Below are 15,687 nucleotides of genomic sequence, written 5' to 3'. Positions count from 1 at the left end.
CTATGCTACATTCTAGCAACTCATTTGTAACAGTTTTGGCTGCAGTAACATGGAATAAAAAAATGAATCTAACACATTTATGGACTTGGGAAAGATGGCTTATAGTCAAAATGATAAATGCATGAGTTGATTGCTCTAACTGCCTATAATAAGATAAATGGATTTATAATATGGAGAAAGAGATACACTCAGAAGTAAACTGGTCAGTTTGCAAGCTGAATTAGAGGGAATATAGATTATTTACTTAGAAAATCCAGGACTATAAACAAATGATTATAAGGAAATTCAACAAAGTTTCTAAGTACAAGATCAATATACAAAATGAAATAGCATTTCTCTGTTCAAAAACACAACAAAACAATGCACTAACATATAAAATAACTTGTAATTTGCAAAAGCTACAAATTTATGAAGTATCTAGGAATTGGTTAAAGAAAGACTTTATGATGATACAATTTAAAAATATCTCTATTAAAGAAATTAAATATATGAGAATAAATGGGGAGATAAACATTCATTGAATTTGAATCACAAAAATGTTAATTTTCTCCAAATTAATTTCTACATTAAAAAATCTAATAATATTTATAGAAGGATCAGTTTTAGAATTCAAAATAAGATTTTGAATTTCAAGCGGAAGAATAAAATTTCCCAAGTAACTAGGAATTTGAAACATAAGACAAAGTGTGTTGTCTTATGTTTTGTGGGCATGGGTGCAGGATACACTCTATCAGATATTTAGATGAATTATAACACTATGGTAATAAAATAATATGGTATTATGGCAGTAACATATAAATTGTCCAAAGAACAGAATAAAAAAAAAACAAAATAAACTTCTTTACCTAGGGTAGTTTTGTATGATATCAAAGTGACATCACAAATCGATGTGGATAAAAGAGATTTGGATATAAATAGAATCTTATATACATTAAAAACATTCAAATTAGATTAAATAAGACCAAAATGTGACACTTAAATTATAAAAATAATTGCATAAAAAGGAAAGAATATATTTTAAACTCTGAAGCCATAGGATGAAATTGATGAATTTGACTTTATTGAAGTTAATAATTTCTAGTCAACAAAGGCAAAGGTCAGTGTTATGAGATGCATGACAGACTAGGAGAAGACATTGCAAAAACTGAAAGTGACAGGGATCAATACGTAGAATATACAAAGAACTCCTGCAAATGAACAAAAAAAACCCCAATATAAAAAAAAGCAAAGTGTATAAATACAAAATTCACAGAAAGGAGAGACAGAGTAGGTACAAAAAACAAGAAAAGAAGCTCAGAGAAATATAAATCTAACCAAAAATACAGTATTTTTAAAATAATGAGATTAGAAAAAGTTTAATAACCACATAAAATGTACATGCTGCTGAGGGGAAATGAAATAAACATACCACTAGTGGGAGTTCAAACTAATCTAATTCTATAGGATAATTTCTGTACTGAAAATAAATATAGAAATGGTCAATGACCTAGTAACCCCACGTCTGGACATATATTTCAGAAAAACAATTACATTGGTCCATAAGGAAAAGCATCCAAAGATGTTCATTGTAACATTGCATATTGTATTAAGGCTTTGAAAGCAAACTTATTGTTCATCACAAGGGGAATAGATAAAATATGATATATGCCTTCAATGGCTTACTATGTGGCAGATTTCCTCCTAAAACACAGATAAGTCTTAAAATCTAGTGTAGAGTAAAAAATAAAAAACAGAATAAGATAGTCAACACAGCACCATTTCTGTATATTAAAAGTCTTACACAAACCAACATTATATGTTTTTCAAGGACTCACAAGGAGACATTGCAGAATGAAAGAGACATGAGGGAATGAGATAGTATTTCTTGATCTAAGCAACAGAATTAATTCACTCTGTATTCTACCTATTCAACAATTTTTTAAAAAGTACTATCATTCAGTTCCAAGAAACTGCTAAACATAGGGTTAGTGTTTTAAGATATTAGGTTCAGGAACTAGACAAGCTGCATTCAAATTTAGCTGACTCGTGCACTAATTATTTGGTCCTTGAGCAAGTTATTTAACTTCTCTGAGACTCCTTTTCTTCATCTATAAAATGAAGATATTAATGTTATTTCCCTCATAAAGAAATTGGGAATATTAAATTGTATAATGTATTTAAAGAACTCAGCATAGTGTCCAGCACACAGTTAGGCCCACGATTGGTTTCTGGCTGGACCTGCATTGTGCATCAGGTCAACCCTGATTCTATACTACTTTAATTCCCACTCAAGAGAAGCTCCCCAAAGCAGCCTCCTATGCATCTGCATCCCAAACACCTGCATTTTTCCCCTGCCCTGAAGGCTTTTCTCCCAGTTTAAATTACATTATCCTGGAGTATCATGTAGCCACTCTTGGAAAAGACATAAATAGGAAGAAAGAAATTACATTTTCAACATATCGAACTTTTAAAAATGAAACAAAGTATTTCCCTAAATTATCTAATTTAATCGTAATAACAACCCTTCGATAGTATATTTATCCCCATTTATCTAAGCAGAATATACTTAACTAGGAATAACATCACATAGCTAGTTAGTGGCAGAGTTGGCTTTGACCCTATACATTAAAAACTCAGTTTATGCATGTAACCAGTATGGCGTACTGTTTCTCATCACTTTCCACAGTATATTTGAGCACCAGCAAATCTTATTAAACCCAAACAAGTAAGTCCTGTGTCAAATAATTCCTTGTGTGTAAAACCATACTCATATTAAACATCTATTTACTTAATAACCAGCACAAGAATTACTCTGAACTACTTACTTATTTCTGAGGAGAAAGTGGCTTTTTTTCTATATGTACAGTTAAAAATATAGGCTACAAATCTTCTTTTGATTTATAAGCATGAACAAATTTGGTACATTAGGGATGGCCAATTCATTTTTATTTCAAAAGGAAGACCCAGGCAAAATAAAAGTCTAGTGGATATAAAGAATCTCTGAGAGATTATTACAAAAATACCTGCAAAATAGTGTTTAATATTAATTGCTAGTATTCTTCATTCATAATGATATAAAATCCCATATTTTAAGGGAAAAAGTTAACACTTGTATGGCTATAGACTTCACTTTGGAAATTGCTCTTATGACTTTAGCTTTCTATGTGCTTTTTAAAATAGCAGACAGTTCTTCACTTCCCAATAAAACTGTGAAATTCGACTGAGAATGGCAGATTGAATTGGAGTGTGAATAGTGTGATTTAATGCTCCCGCTAGTCTGAAATGTTTTCCTGTTAGGCCCTTTTAGCGACCCCTCCCAAAAGTTTGTTTGCATTACCTAAAATCAGCGCTCCAAAGTTCACCACATTGCGAAACACACAGACTGCTATTATTTTCACAATGCTAAACACTTTTTTTTTCTCACAGTAAAGTCCATTTCTCATTTGATTGCATGTAACAAAATTTGTAGTCTAAAGCTTCACTGTTTCAGAATCGTTCATCAAAGTTGTGATATAGGACTTCTGGCAAAATTATCCAAATAATCCCATATACCCTAAGACATTGTTTTAAATTCTTTTGTTTTTAAATTTAGTTTCTTAGGGGATGGGGTCTCACTATGCTGTCCAGGCTAGTCTTAAACTTCTGGGGTCAAACAATCCTCCCACCTCTGCCTCCCAAAGTGCCAGGATTACAGGCATGGGCCACTGTGCCCAGCCTCTTTTCAGTTCTTTAAAAAAATAATACTGTTAAATATATATTATGCTTAAAGGGCATTTTCATTCATGGGCTCTGCTATGTCTACTTTGTTTCTTTTTTTAATGTACACACATATACACTTTTGGTTTATGATCTTAAATCAAAAAAACACTTCTTACTTGGAGCAAAGTTTCTCATGTTTAAAATTCTGTGATATGTTATGGCAATACATGATTATATTGGTACTTTTTTAAGATTGTACAATAGATGAAATGGTTAATTATTAATCTGGCTGGTATCTGTAATGAAAAAGGGAGTTCTTGCTTTTAGGCCACAGACTCAGTATGTAAATCTCTTGTGTTGCTGCAATCATAATATTCCTGCAGCTATGGTGTCACCTATTGTAATTTTTCTGCTAATAAACAAATTTGAACTAGCCAGGAATCCTAAATTTTGAGACTAGTTGTTTATCAGAAATATACTCCAGAGCAATAGTAATGCAGTTCTGCTTTGAATTTAATTTAAACAGAAACAGGCAAAACAAATCTCTATGGAGGATATTTGACAATAATAAAATATTTCTCCCAGCGGGTGAGCTGGTAGCGATTGTATTGTGCAATCCAAGCTCACGTTTCAGTAGGTCATTACCATCATAACAAGCCCTTGGACCAACTGGCATGGATATGCAACATTGAGCCCCTGATGGTCACATTATTTCAGACCTTTAACTTCATGAAGAACAAGACAAATACTCCTGGGAAAGCGGGATTATATTTTGAAATTCCTTTCTTTTCTATTTGTTTCACAATAAGATGCAGTACACAATCCATCTACTGCTACTTGTTTCATTTTGTTTTTTTCCACACTACCAGGGGGCATGAGAAGCTAGATTTAGAGATTCGAAAGGCCAGATGCACTGACTTCAACACTTTCTCATCTATTAGTCTATGGTGCTATCCATTCAGGATGTAAACCATTGTGGATGAAACAAAAGCCTTAAGCATAGCTCTCTTTTCTTTCACAAGTTAATCACAAATTAAATTTTATAATAAGCAAAGCGCACCTAAAGTTTTTTGCAGAGGCCCCAGGATGAAGCATTCTATCTCGTTCCTACCTCTCACCTAAATCAACAACTTGAAAAATATAGGTAAGAGAAGTCCTTCCAAGAAATGAAAATTTTCTAACTTTGTTGCTCTTTTGTTTGTCAATAGGGAAAGACAGGTTTTTTGGATCCCACCTACATTAATTCTAAAGCACATTAATGGGTCAAATGAGTAGGATTTAAAAAGCAGTGGGGGGTGGGGGGAAGTTGTGAGACATTCTGCAAACAAGTTTTTGAGTAGCTATCCATCTCCATCTTTATATGGAGATATAACAGGAAGATGTGGCTTGGCAGTCATCAAATAAAATGTATTTTTCATATGTTTTGTGGAGGTCAAAACAAAGTGCATTTCATTGGTTTGGTAAGGAAACAAAAGGTTAAGTACTTTCATCTTGTTATTAAAAAGAAACACTAATAAAAATTTAGAACCAATATTAAAAAGTTCATTATTTTTGGTTTATTTGAGAAAAGTATAAAAATTTTAAGCAAGTGTTTCTCCATCTTGTCTTCATGTTGGAATCACCTGGAGATCTTTTGTAAGCATTCCAAAACCCAGGACACATCTTGGATCAATGAAACCACAATCTCTGTGGGTGAGACATGAGGATCAGGAATTTTGACACTCCCCAGGTGATTTCAATATGCAGACAAATTTGGGGACCACTGGCTTAAAAATAAACCACTTATAAACAACTGGTGAAAATAAAAGTGATCCCTTAAAAAGATAATGCATTTGTCAGAGGTACTTGTTGTTTATGTATTGAGAAACACAACATGCTGAAATGTCAAAATCCTACTTCATTTTCTTTTACACCTATGGCAACCAGGATAAATATGTCAGTACCAGAAAAGTTGTCCTGTAAGAATTTTAAGTTATAAAAACAGCAAGACAGTTCTAACAGGAATTCTTTAAAGTGTGTGTGTATGTGTGTGTGTGTGTGTGTGTGTGTTTATGCCTAACATATTTTAAAATGAAGACCTCTTTAGAAGATTACAGACATGATTTTTCCTTTTAGGTTTGTATCTTGCGTTGTTTCAGTCCCATCCAAGCACTTAAAAAATATCAAAAGTAAAACATGTCAGATTTTATGTTGAACTGTTGCCACTCAAAGGACATTAAAATATAAAAAAGACAATACTGAGCTATCTTGTTCAGTAGTGCATCTTAGTCATTTAGGTAATCTCGTGCCCCTAAAACCAATTCAGTTTAGTGGCCTTTGTGTCATCAGCTTGCTTCTCCAGAGAACCAACCACCTCTGAAAGGTGAGAAATACGGTGGGCAAACACAATGACAAAACACCCTCAAGATAGGCAGAGAAGCCAAGAAAGCACATATTAGCACTTCGGTGATGGCTCCAGGAGGGTCCAGTGGAAGCTACAACTTGACCCTGAGCAGCAAGGGCTGTAACCTCTCTGAGTGTAAAAGGCAAGAGGAGGCCATTTGCTGTCAGCAGTGCTGTTTAACCCTCTTGAATTCGAAGACAGCTCCCCCTCCTAATTCACACGGATCTCTAAGCTCTGCTTGTTGACTTCTCATTCAGGAAATCTGGGCAGCAGCTCTACTGCTGCTCCACACAGCCTGCAGCTTGCCAAAGAGCTCGGAGCAAGCGCATGATTTAATTGTTGATAGAGGGAAATAATGGGTATCTCTAGCAGGTTTTAATATGATCTTAAAATAGGGGGAGAGTTTTCTGTTATGACATTGACATAGAGGCGATGATTTTGAGTAATGCAGGATGATGTGGAGATGCTTTAAGATTAAATAAGAGCTATATAAAGGTTTGTCAGAATGAATTCTAATGTGCCATGAGACACTTTGCATACTCTTAAATATGCAAAATGTCTCTTGGCACCCTAGAATTCATTCTGACAAGCCTTTATATAGCACTTATTTAAACTCCGACTTTATTTTTAGGGAACAGGTACTCAGAGATACTCTTTGAATGGAAGCAACAAAGGGCAGTGTTTATCAATTTGGTTCTTTAGCGGGGGAAAAAAAAGAAACACAATACAAAAGAGCAGTCAAAAGTGGAAGCTTGTTTAATATTGCTCTACCGTCATCCTGAAAGGCATAATAATTTGAGTTACACATCTGAACTGATTGGAGTTACAGAATCATATCTCCTTTTTGCATTTAACAATATATACAATATAAAATAAATACATTTACACAAATGGACATTTGCTGGAGCACACAGTATGGTACACATCACAAAAATATACAATTGATTGCTTTACAGATGTGAAGCCCATCTACAGCTATAGACATGGTTTTATTATTATTATTATTATTTTTACTACTGGCTATAATGCAACTCCTGGATTATTATAAGCAGTTTAAATTTTTTGTCCTTTTACGATCTTTGCACATAAGACTGCCATAAAATGTTTTCCTAGGCAGGTAAACAGAGATGCTTAAATAATTAAAATACAATCACCAACACCCATTTTCTCTTCTATAAGAAAAATAGCAGTTTTAAATTTTTTATATCTTTTATGTTATCATTTAAATGCAAAATAGTGGAATAAATACAACAATCTGATCTGATTGAAACACGAGTGTAACTACAAGGAGTCACACAATCATATTGCTTTAAATAAGAACGAACCTAAAAGAAGCAAAATTAAAATTAAAATCATATGGCTAAAACATACACCTTTATAGCTTTCCAAAACTTCACATTAAGTAAATGGTCTTGCTTGAAACTTGAGAAGACTTCCCTCTAGTGAGGTTTAAGATGAGCATTTACCCTAAAGCCCGTGCAGTTCTTTTTAAATCTACGTTTTAGTTTTATTTCCTATTTGTGAGATACTTACTCTTTTGTAATGCTGAGAGTTACTTAAACTGAAAACGAAAAAATTGTATCTCGTTCTTTGAACATATCTCCATCTCAGGTTTTCAGTTGGTTGGCTCTTACTTCTGAAGCCCAAGTACTTTAATGTGATACAGTGAAAACAATGTATATATTGTATATATTTTATTTATATATAGTGTAGTTGAATAGTAGCAACTTAAACCCTGCACAAACTTTCTGGAAAATAATCTTTTTAAACACTTACATATATAAATAATCTTATAGAATCAGCACCTTTTTTCCCAGGAGTTGTATTTTCTGTTGTTATTTTTAAAGGGATGTGCCAATTTCTGAACTCCTATCACAGCTATAAATTTCAAGTTATTGACCATCTGAATGAATTGCTAATGATGATTTATCTAGAATCACACTACAGTCACTTCTCTACTGAGAAACCACAATCTACAATATAGTCCCATATAGCTAATGATAGATACACAGTATTCCTAGCACTGGGTTGATGTTTCATCAATCCAAGGTATTTTGTTTAAAGCACACAAAGTAGCAATAGTTTTGGAAACGAATCTGCACCAAAAAGTTTTGCAACAACACAGAGCGAGTTAATAACAACATCTGAGAGATGATTGAGTGAAAGCCATATATACAGCATTTAAAAATTAGACTTATCTATATTCTTGAAATATTCAAAGTTTTATTTCTAAGCTATACATTGGTATTCTATAATAAACCATTAGAGAAATTATTCCTTGTTTTGAAAATATTATTATGATTTTGATGTGTATCTGTTCATAATGAATACTTGTTTGGAGTTTCAATCTCTTAATTATTATTAGGAAGAACCTTATTACTGGTAAGGAATAGAATATACTACTGTAGTCTCCTGAGGAATTGTACATCCAATATTGTCTCTAATTCTACCCTGTGTCTAAAAGCACACACCACAAGAATCCAAACACCACAAGAACAAGACAACAGTCTTTGAATGCAACATAAAATTCAGAAAAGTACAGCAAACATGAAACATTGAAAAGCTGAACTACATTTCTTTTGTTTGTTAGGATTACAATTTTAATTACATCTGTGTACATAGAATAAGACTGTTCACATAGTACAGGGAGCAGCTACTAACACTGGTCCATTGGTATAGCATTTGATGGAGGTTACTGTTTATTGGTTATTCAGCGACTGTAGATTTCGGGGCATCTAATTGATTTCTTCATTAGATTACACCTCTTAACAGTCTGGAACCTGACTTGACTTTCATGCTGTGACAATACTGGTTGAAAAGCACATATATTGGCTTAGCTCTTGGTAAAAACTGCAGATTAATTTAAACGAACATTCCTAAATGAATAAACTTATATGGATTAGGTTTTAGAATTTGGTCAGGCATTTTCTGTCTTTGATGATTTTTTTTTTTTAATTCTGGCATTTGCCTTATTGCCTCTTAAATGAATACTGGCTCACAGCTCCTTCTGAGACAAGGTCTGTAACTTTGCAGAACAGGCGGTATCACATTCCTAACCACCATGGCAGCTAGAAATCATATGGCAATTGTACCTCCCAAGTAGAGAGGTGCACTCCTGACAATTCTACGGATCTATATCTCATGTGCAGTGCTTATATATGTGACTACTCAGAGTCACTGTAGGTGTAATCTCATCCTTTGTGTCAGTGAACATTTAGGTAAACTGGAGCTCATGTTAAGAAATTGATGTTTGGGACCAGACTGGCACACAACATAAATTGCATCCGTGATAATATGCACCTTCCCTTCAACTATTGCTTGAGTAAGTTAAATTCCCATATTAATAAATGGCTGAAAAGTGGTAAAGCTGGTACAAAAAAATCTCCATTTGTAAGAAGAAACAAAACATTTTTAAAAATCTTCCTTCAGGATTCATTTGTCCTTCATTATTGTTCGTAATTGTTCAAAGCCAGCACAAAATTGCAGTATTCTTATTTCTCTTTAGTATTGCATGAATGAATAAAGCTTAAACTATTCCCTGAAAAAGTTACATAGTAGCTAAACTAACAAATACCTGGAAGACTTGAAAAAACAATTAAGGAATCAAATGGCTGTAACTGATCTAGATGGAAAAGCAATGATAAGAAGCAGCCGATGCAACGTTGCTTAAGTTGTCTAATTAGAGGCTGCTCCCATGAAATCTAATACTGCACTCAGTCAATTCGTATATGTTGCACTGTACTTTTAGGAACGTTGGTTCTCTCTCTTTGATTCCTTAGTCACTGGGGACGGTATGGTTCACAATAAGTTCATTGGCATCCATATTATGGATCTCCATCCTTTGGCAGGGCTGGCTTCCATCTCTCTTCAGTTAGAGACCTCTTTTAAAAGTTCAGCAGCAGAAGGAAGAAAAAGAAAGATGGAAAGAAGGTCAAGAGGAAAGGAAAGGAAAGGAAAAAGGAAAGGGAAAAAGGAAAGAAAGGGAAAGGAAAGGGGGAAGGGAGGATTTTTTTTTTTTTTAAATTGAAGCTATTTCAAATTTAGAAAAAAGGGGAAGGATGAGAAAAGAGAGGAATGAGAGCAGGCAAAGAAAAGAAAGAAGGCAGGCAGACGGGAAGAAAATAAAGGAGAATGGGAACTAGGAATGAAAGAAGCAAAGAAATAAGGGAGGTGAAAGAAGAAAAGGAGAAAAAATAAAGAGGAAGAGAAATGTGGGAAGAAAGAGGAAAGAAGATGATGGAGAAAGTAGAAAGAAACTCATCAGGAACCTATGGAGGAATCTGAAAGCTGCTTCATAGTCTTGCTGCTAAATTATCAGTGCAGTCTGTTGATTTTTGATGTTGTTAACTAAACTCTAAGTTTCTTCGACATCACTCTTGGGTTTCTTTTCCCTTTTTCAACATGAAGGATGGGAAGGCCCAGGGAGCTTTTAGTCAGACCTTGGCCTCCAACATTTCCAAAAAAAGTTTGTGCATGGGGACTTTGCCTTCTAGTTTGATGTTGTAGAAATGCTGCACGGCCTTGGTAGAGGTCTGCCTCAGGAGTGGCAGTGTCATCAGCATCTTGCCAGCTCGACGAGGGTCTTCCATGTGCTGGCCAGCTTCATAATCCTGCAGCGCCTCATGTAAGACATCCTGAAGCTTCTGAACAGCTTCAACATCTTCTATGTGCATGGAGTCTGTGCAATGAAGCAAAAGATATGAGTAATTATAATAATAATAGCAAACCTATGTAGACTAGAGTTATAAAATTAGTTATTAATTTAATTAGTTTTGAACTTCTCTAAGCTTGAACCTATGATTTGTTCAGTCGTGCATTTCTACAATCTCTATTTCTTTCCAAATTTCCCTACATAATTTCTAATACTAGCTTAGAAGATGGGAATTATTAGAAAAGATCTATGATTTAAAATGTGTATTTTTCTTTCTCAGGCTGAGCAAGAGAAGGCTTTCTTTTAACAGATTACAGTCTTGACTATTTTATTCATTGTCTCATCCAGGTATATATTCATTCACTCAACAAACAACCACGGAAGGCCATCTATTGAAAGTATTATCTTAGTGCTGTGTGGGGGAAGGTTGTTTAAAATTCTGATCTTGCCTGGAAAAGCCAATATTTCCCAAACAGGGGAAAAAATTGATGACTAAGATCCTAAGAACTCCATGTGACTACATTGAATCTAGCACTATACAGAAATCACAATAAATTATTTATCCTTTTAGGATGTTTAATGTTCTAGTATCAGTTGATTAAAGCATCCTTACAGAGTCTACTTCCCTGATGAAAAACAAATGGTGACTTCAGATCACTGAGTTCTGAAATATTTTTCACATTTGCAAAGGTGAACTTTGCCCTTAAATGAATAATTTGAAAATCTAATTCAATCAAGCAAAGAAAGGGTTAACAAGGTTGCCAAATTATTCTTGTGAGAATCGTGAGATGTGGGGAAAAAATAAAAGTTACAGCTCCAGCTCTAAAGCAGACACTTAATTATATACAAGTTTGAATCATTTAGCACGTTTTATTGATTCTGATGACAGTTTATCTGTTAATTACACATAATGGAGTCTTTGGGGGATTCTTCATGTTTAATAATTCTAGTTCTCTGAGAATGCTGAGCTCTAAGATATATGTAGTTAGCCTAATCTTTCATACAATTCAAACATAGATCACATGAACAAAAAGAGAGGGAATGTAATTTAAAATCAAGTGGCTAAATATATAATAAAAATGAAATATGGCAAACTAATTAAAAGATAGATAACCAGTAGCATGTCTTAACAATTTATTCGTATTTTGTTTAGTGTTTTTTTCATTTACATTGTCATTTTGAATCATTCCACCATATCACTGGTGAACTGACCACTATTTACATTAGGTAGTTTAATGACACCTCTTTAAAAAATTTTTGAATAATCTGGAATAAAGTTGCTTATAAGTATTTACTGCTCGAGACTCAATTTCTGCCTGGCAGAGCAAAAAGAAGGAATTTTTCCAAGTGGGAAATAGCATTGATAGTGGTGCCCTGGAGCGGGACTCAAGTCACTCCCCAACATACGCCTGGCCTTTCCCTGTGGATTGTTTCTACCCAGCTTCTCTCCAGTCTGGTTCCTCTCAGCATGGCAATCTCATCCACCTCCTATGGTGCTGTCTCTTAGAAACAAACACACATAATTTCTAAAGTTGTCTAGGGGTTGGTAATGTTAGGGACAGAAAAACATTCATAGAGATGATGGCAACATGATCTGATATTCTTTCTCTCTATTTTTGCACTTAAATGCTACCTGAAGGAAAAATGGGAGGTATGGGGAAACACTATGGTGAGTCTCTAGATACACAAAAGACTGCAATATGGACCTTGTGCATAAGGGAACAGAGATGAGTTGGATTTTCCCAACTTATCCTGGGCCTAATAATTAGCTCTCTACATGAAAACAGAGTAATAGATGGAAGGAGAAAATGGGAATTACACTCTGCAGTGACAAAACAAACGAAATAACTATTTTCCAACTAGACCAAAAACACACCAGAATAAAAATAATACATTTACCATTTATTAAGCACCTATTTCAGGTGAACATGGCCTCCTTTTACCTCCCCAAACCCTAGAAGACACGTGGCACTGGTGATATGTGTCAGACACAGGTTTAAATTCAGGATTCTTCAAATCAATAATGCTGCTAGAATGTAGAACACTAAATTTGCATTCCCTTAAAAAATGGGATGAATTGTCCTCTAAACACATCCTATTCAAACTCCTATCTTCATCAGCTGTCTTCTTTACAACATTCTTAATGAAGACATTGCCAGTCGTATGAAAAGTATGTAGAGTATTCTCCTTGATAAGAGGCAAAACTAATTATTATGAATTTCCTCTTTAAATTTTCCTAAATCTGTCTCCAAATTCTACATTTGGTCCTGTTTCTAATTACTAGAAAAATACAGGATAAATTTCCTTTTTCTACATGGCATATCTTTAAGTGCTTGAAGTCAGCTGCACAGTTACCTCGGCCCTACCCATAGTCTTGCCTTTCCCACTACTCTTGCCCAGCAGGAGATATATTATAGGATGTCATGGGAAATGAGGCAAGAAAAAATAGCAGAGAGATATGCTCACAAACAGCAATTAAGATTTCAAACTATTCTTTCAAGGCTGTGATTTAGCATGAGAGATTTAAAAATGATTTAATCAAATTACTATGATAATTTAACTTCCCATTTATAGAAAAGATTCTAACTCATTTTAGCTTTATCCATTCTCGGATCTGCTAATACTTTAAATGCAAACTCACTAAATTTGAACTATTTAATTAGACAATGATTCAGCTGGCAGACTGCTGAAGAAAATATTAATCTCCATTAGGGATCCTAGTTCAAGTTCTGGATCTGTGGTTTTAATCTCTGTTTTGTTCTTTTGGTTAAATTTACACGTTGACACCAGGCTCAATAGAACTGGCATTAATGTATGTAATTTATTTTGTTTTCATTGTTCATGCTGGTTTCTTTTTAACTATGCTTTAAAGGAAATATTCCTAGTATTTGTGCTAATAGGAACCAGCTAAACTTAATGGATATCATAAGTTTATGAACTAACTAGACAGGACTAGGCTACATATTAAAAACAATGGCGAGCTCTTAAAAATCTTGGACACTGGGCCCAAGTCTAGATCTATGAAGTAAGAGACCAGAACTAGGACATTAGCATTGCTGAAAATCTAGGTAGTTCTACTGCCAAGCCAGGATTAAGAACTACTACTGAATTAGACAATAAGACAAGCAAATACTATTCTAAAAGAATAAATATTTCAAAAGATAACCAGAGTGTATACGACACACATATTATTGCCTACATATTAAGTCTAACACCTAATAATAAAATAGAACTTTATCAAAACTTCCAATATTTTATTCTGTGAAAGAGATCCTAAAAAAATGTGTCTAGTTCAGATCATTCACTTTGGGAAGATAGCTAAATATCATCATCCTTGCAGCTGCAAATTTAATAAGACAGAGCCACTGAAAAAGAAGATTTTATTTTTATATCTTCCCTTGAATAAAATACTGACCTTCTCTATGTTAGAAAATATTAATCATTGTGGGCCAGGTGCGGTGGCTCACGCCTGTAATCCAAGCACTTTGGGAGGCCGAGGCAGGCGGATCACGAGGTCAGGAGATCGAGACCATCCTGGCTAACACCGTGAAACCCCGTCTCTACTAAAAATACAAAAAATTAGCCGGGCGTAGTGGTGGGCGCGTGCAGTCCCAGCTACTCGGGAGGCTGAGGCATGAACCCGGGAGGCGGAGACGGCAGTGAGCTGAGATCACGCCACTGCACTCCAGCCTGGGCGACAGAGCCAGACTCCGTCTCAAAAAAAAAAAAAAAAAAAAAAAGAAGAAGAAAACATTAATCATTGTGTGCACAGACATAGCTACTCCAAAATACTTAAGTCCTGCTTGGGAACTTTCTTCTGGACTTTTAGACCATTCTTGGCAATACTTTCTCAAGAGTGCCAAATCTCATTTTGAGTATGGAATTGAATATTAGATACAGGCACAGTATATTCAGAGTTGAGCCTAGTATATAACATAAACCAACAGTCAGTGTAAACTTTTCTGTGAAACGCAGGACTTGATTTTCTTTGATGTTTGTGAACTGCCTACATAAAGATGGGTAGTAAGGAAAGGGTGAATGGGACTCTCTCCAATCATTGAATGAATGAAACAGAATGTCATGGAAAGAATAGAGAAGTGGAAAAAGGTCTATTTTCTAAAAGATACTTTGTATCTTTAAATTTCCATATGCCATATATATGCCACCTAACAGAGTGGTTCTTCGGGTAGCAATTGGCTAGGGTACTGAGGAACACTGGTTGTTTGCCATGTCAAATGGACTCTAAGTTAACAGAGATGGTAGAATTTTTTTAACCTCTCCAAATGATCACATAAACAACAACAACAACAACAACAAACAGAGAAACTATATGACAAAACTAAAAACTCAGGGACATTTACAGAAAAACTAGGTGACAGGGTATTCCCAAAATATACATAAATTCACACACACACACACACACACACACACACACAGACAAATACACAGTGAGGTCTATGTGTGTCTGCATCCCCAGCTCCATACTTATGTAGGCAGATGATGTTGGCCTGGGAAGAATGGCCAACCCTGGAAGGCACCTTGAGTGCCCAGGTTGTAATCTGATTCTAGGCTTCAGCCAGAAAATATTTAAAATGAACATGGAATATTTTGTCACACCAAATAGAAAGGATATTATCTAGAACTACTAGGTATTCAAAAAGATTTCAGAAGCCAACCCGAAGAGGTTCCCACTGAAAAAAATGGGACAATTTGGGCCTCAAAAAGGATTATAATTGCAACTGATTGAAATCCATTAAATATGTTTGAGTACATGTGTTTATAATTTTTTTCAATAGGACACCAATTATTTACTCTGAAAGCTGCTAAATAAAGAGAAATAATCAAGCATTTATACTACTTTTCCTAAACAAATTGTAACACTGGTAACCAAATAAGAGATAAGAGAAAGCATTACTTTATACATATCCCACCTACTGAATGAAAAAAGAGAAGAAAAACAACAAAATTACAAATC

At 34.6% G+C, this 15,687-nt stretch overlaps 1 protein-coding gene across 46 annotated transcripts in view; it reads right to left on the bottom strand.

The window, feature by feature from the left end:
• Positions 1-6,799: 6,799 nt before the first annotated feature.
• ESRRG (estrogen related receptor gamma) overlaps positions 6,800-15,687 on the bottom strand; it is a 640,701-nt gene continuing 631,813 nt past the window's right edge. For all 46 annotated transcript variants that reach the window (XM_063791940.1, XM_063791925.1, XM_063791978.1 and 43 more), the window contains one exon: positions 6,800-10,739. In XM_063791940.1, coding sequence (XP_063648010.1) covers positions 10,495-10,739 — 245 coding nt within the window. In that variant the 3' untranslated portion in view covers positions 6,800-10,494. The remainder of the gene's footprint in view (positions 10,740-15,687) is intronic.

This window comes from Pan troglodytes, chromosome 1, assembly GCF_028858775.2.
Source record: "Pan troglodytes isolate AG18354 chromosome 1, NHGRI_mPanTro3-v2.0_pri, whole genome shotgun sequence".
Lineage (NCBI taxonomy): Eukaryota > Metazoa > Chordata > Mammalia > Primates > Hominidae > Pan > Pan troglodytes.
This window is presented reverse-complemented; position numbering and strand designations above follow the sequence as displayed.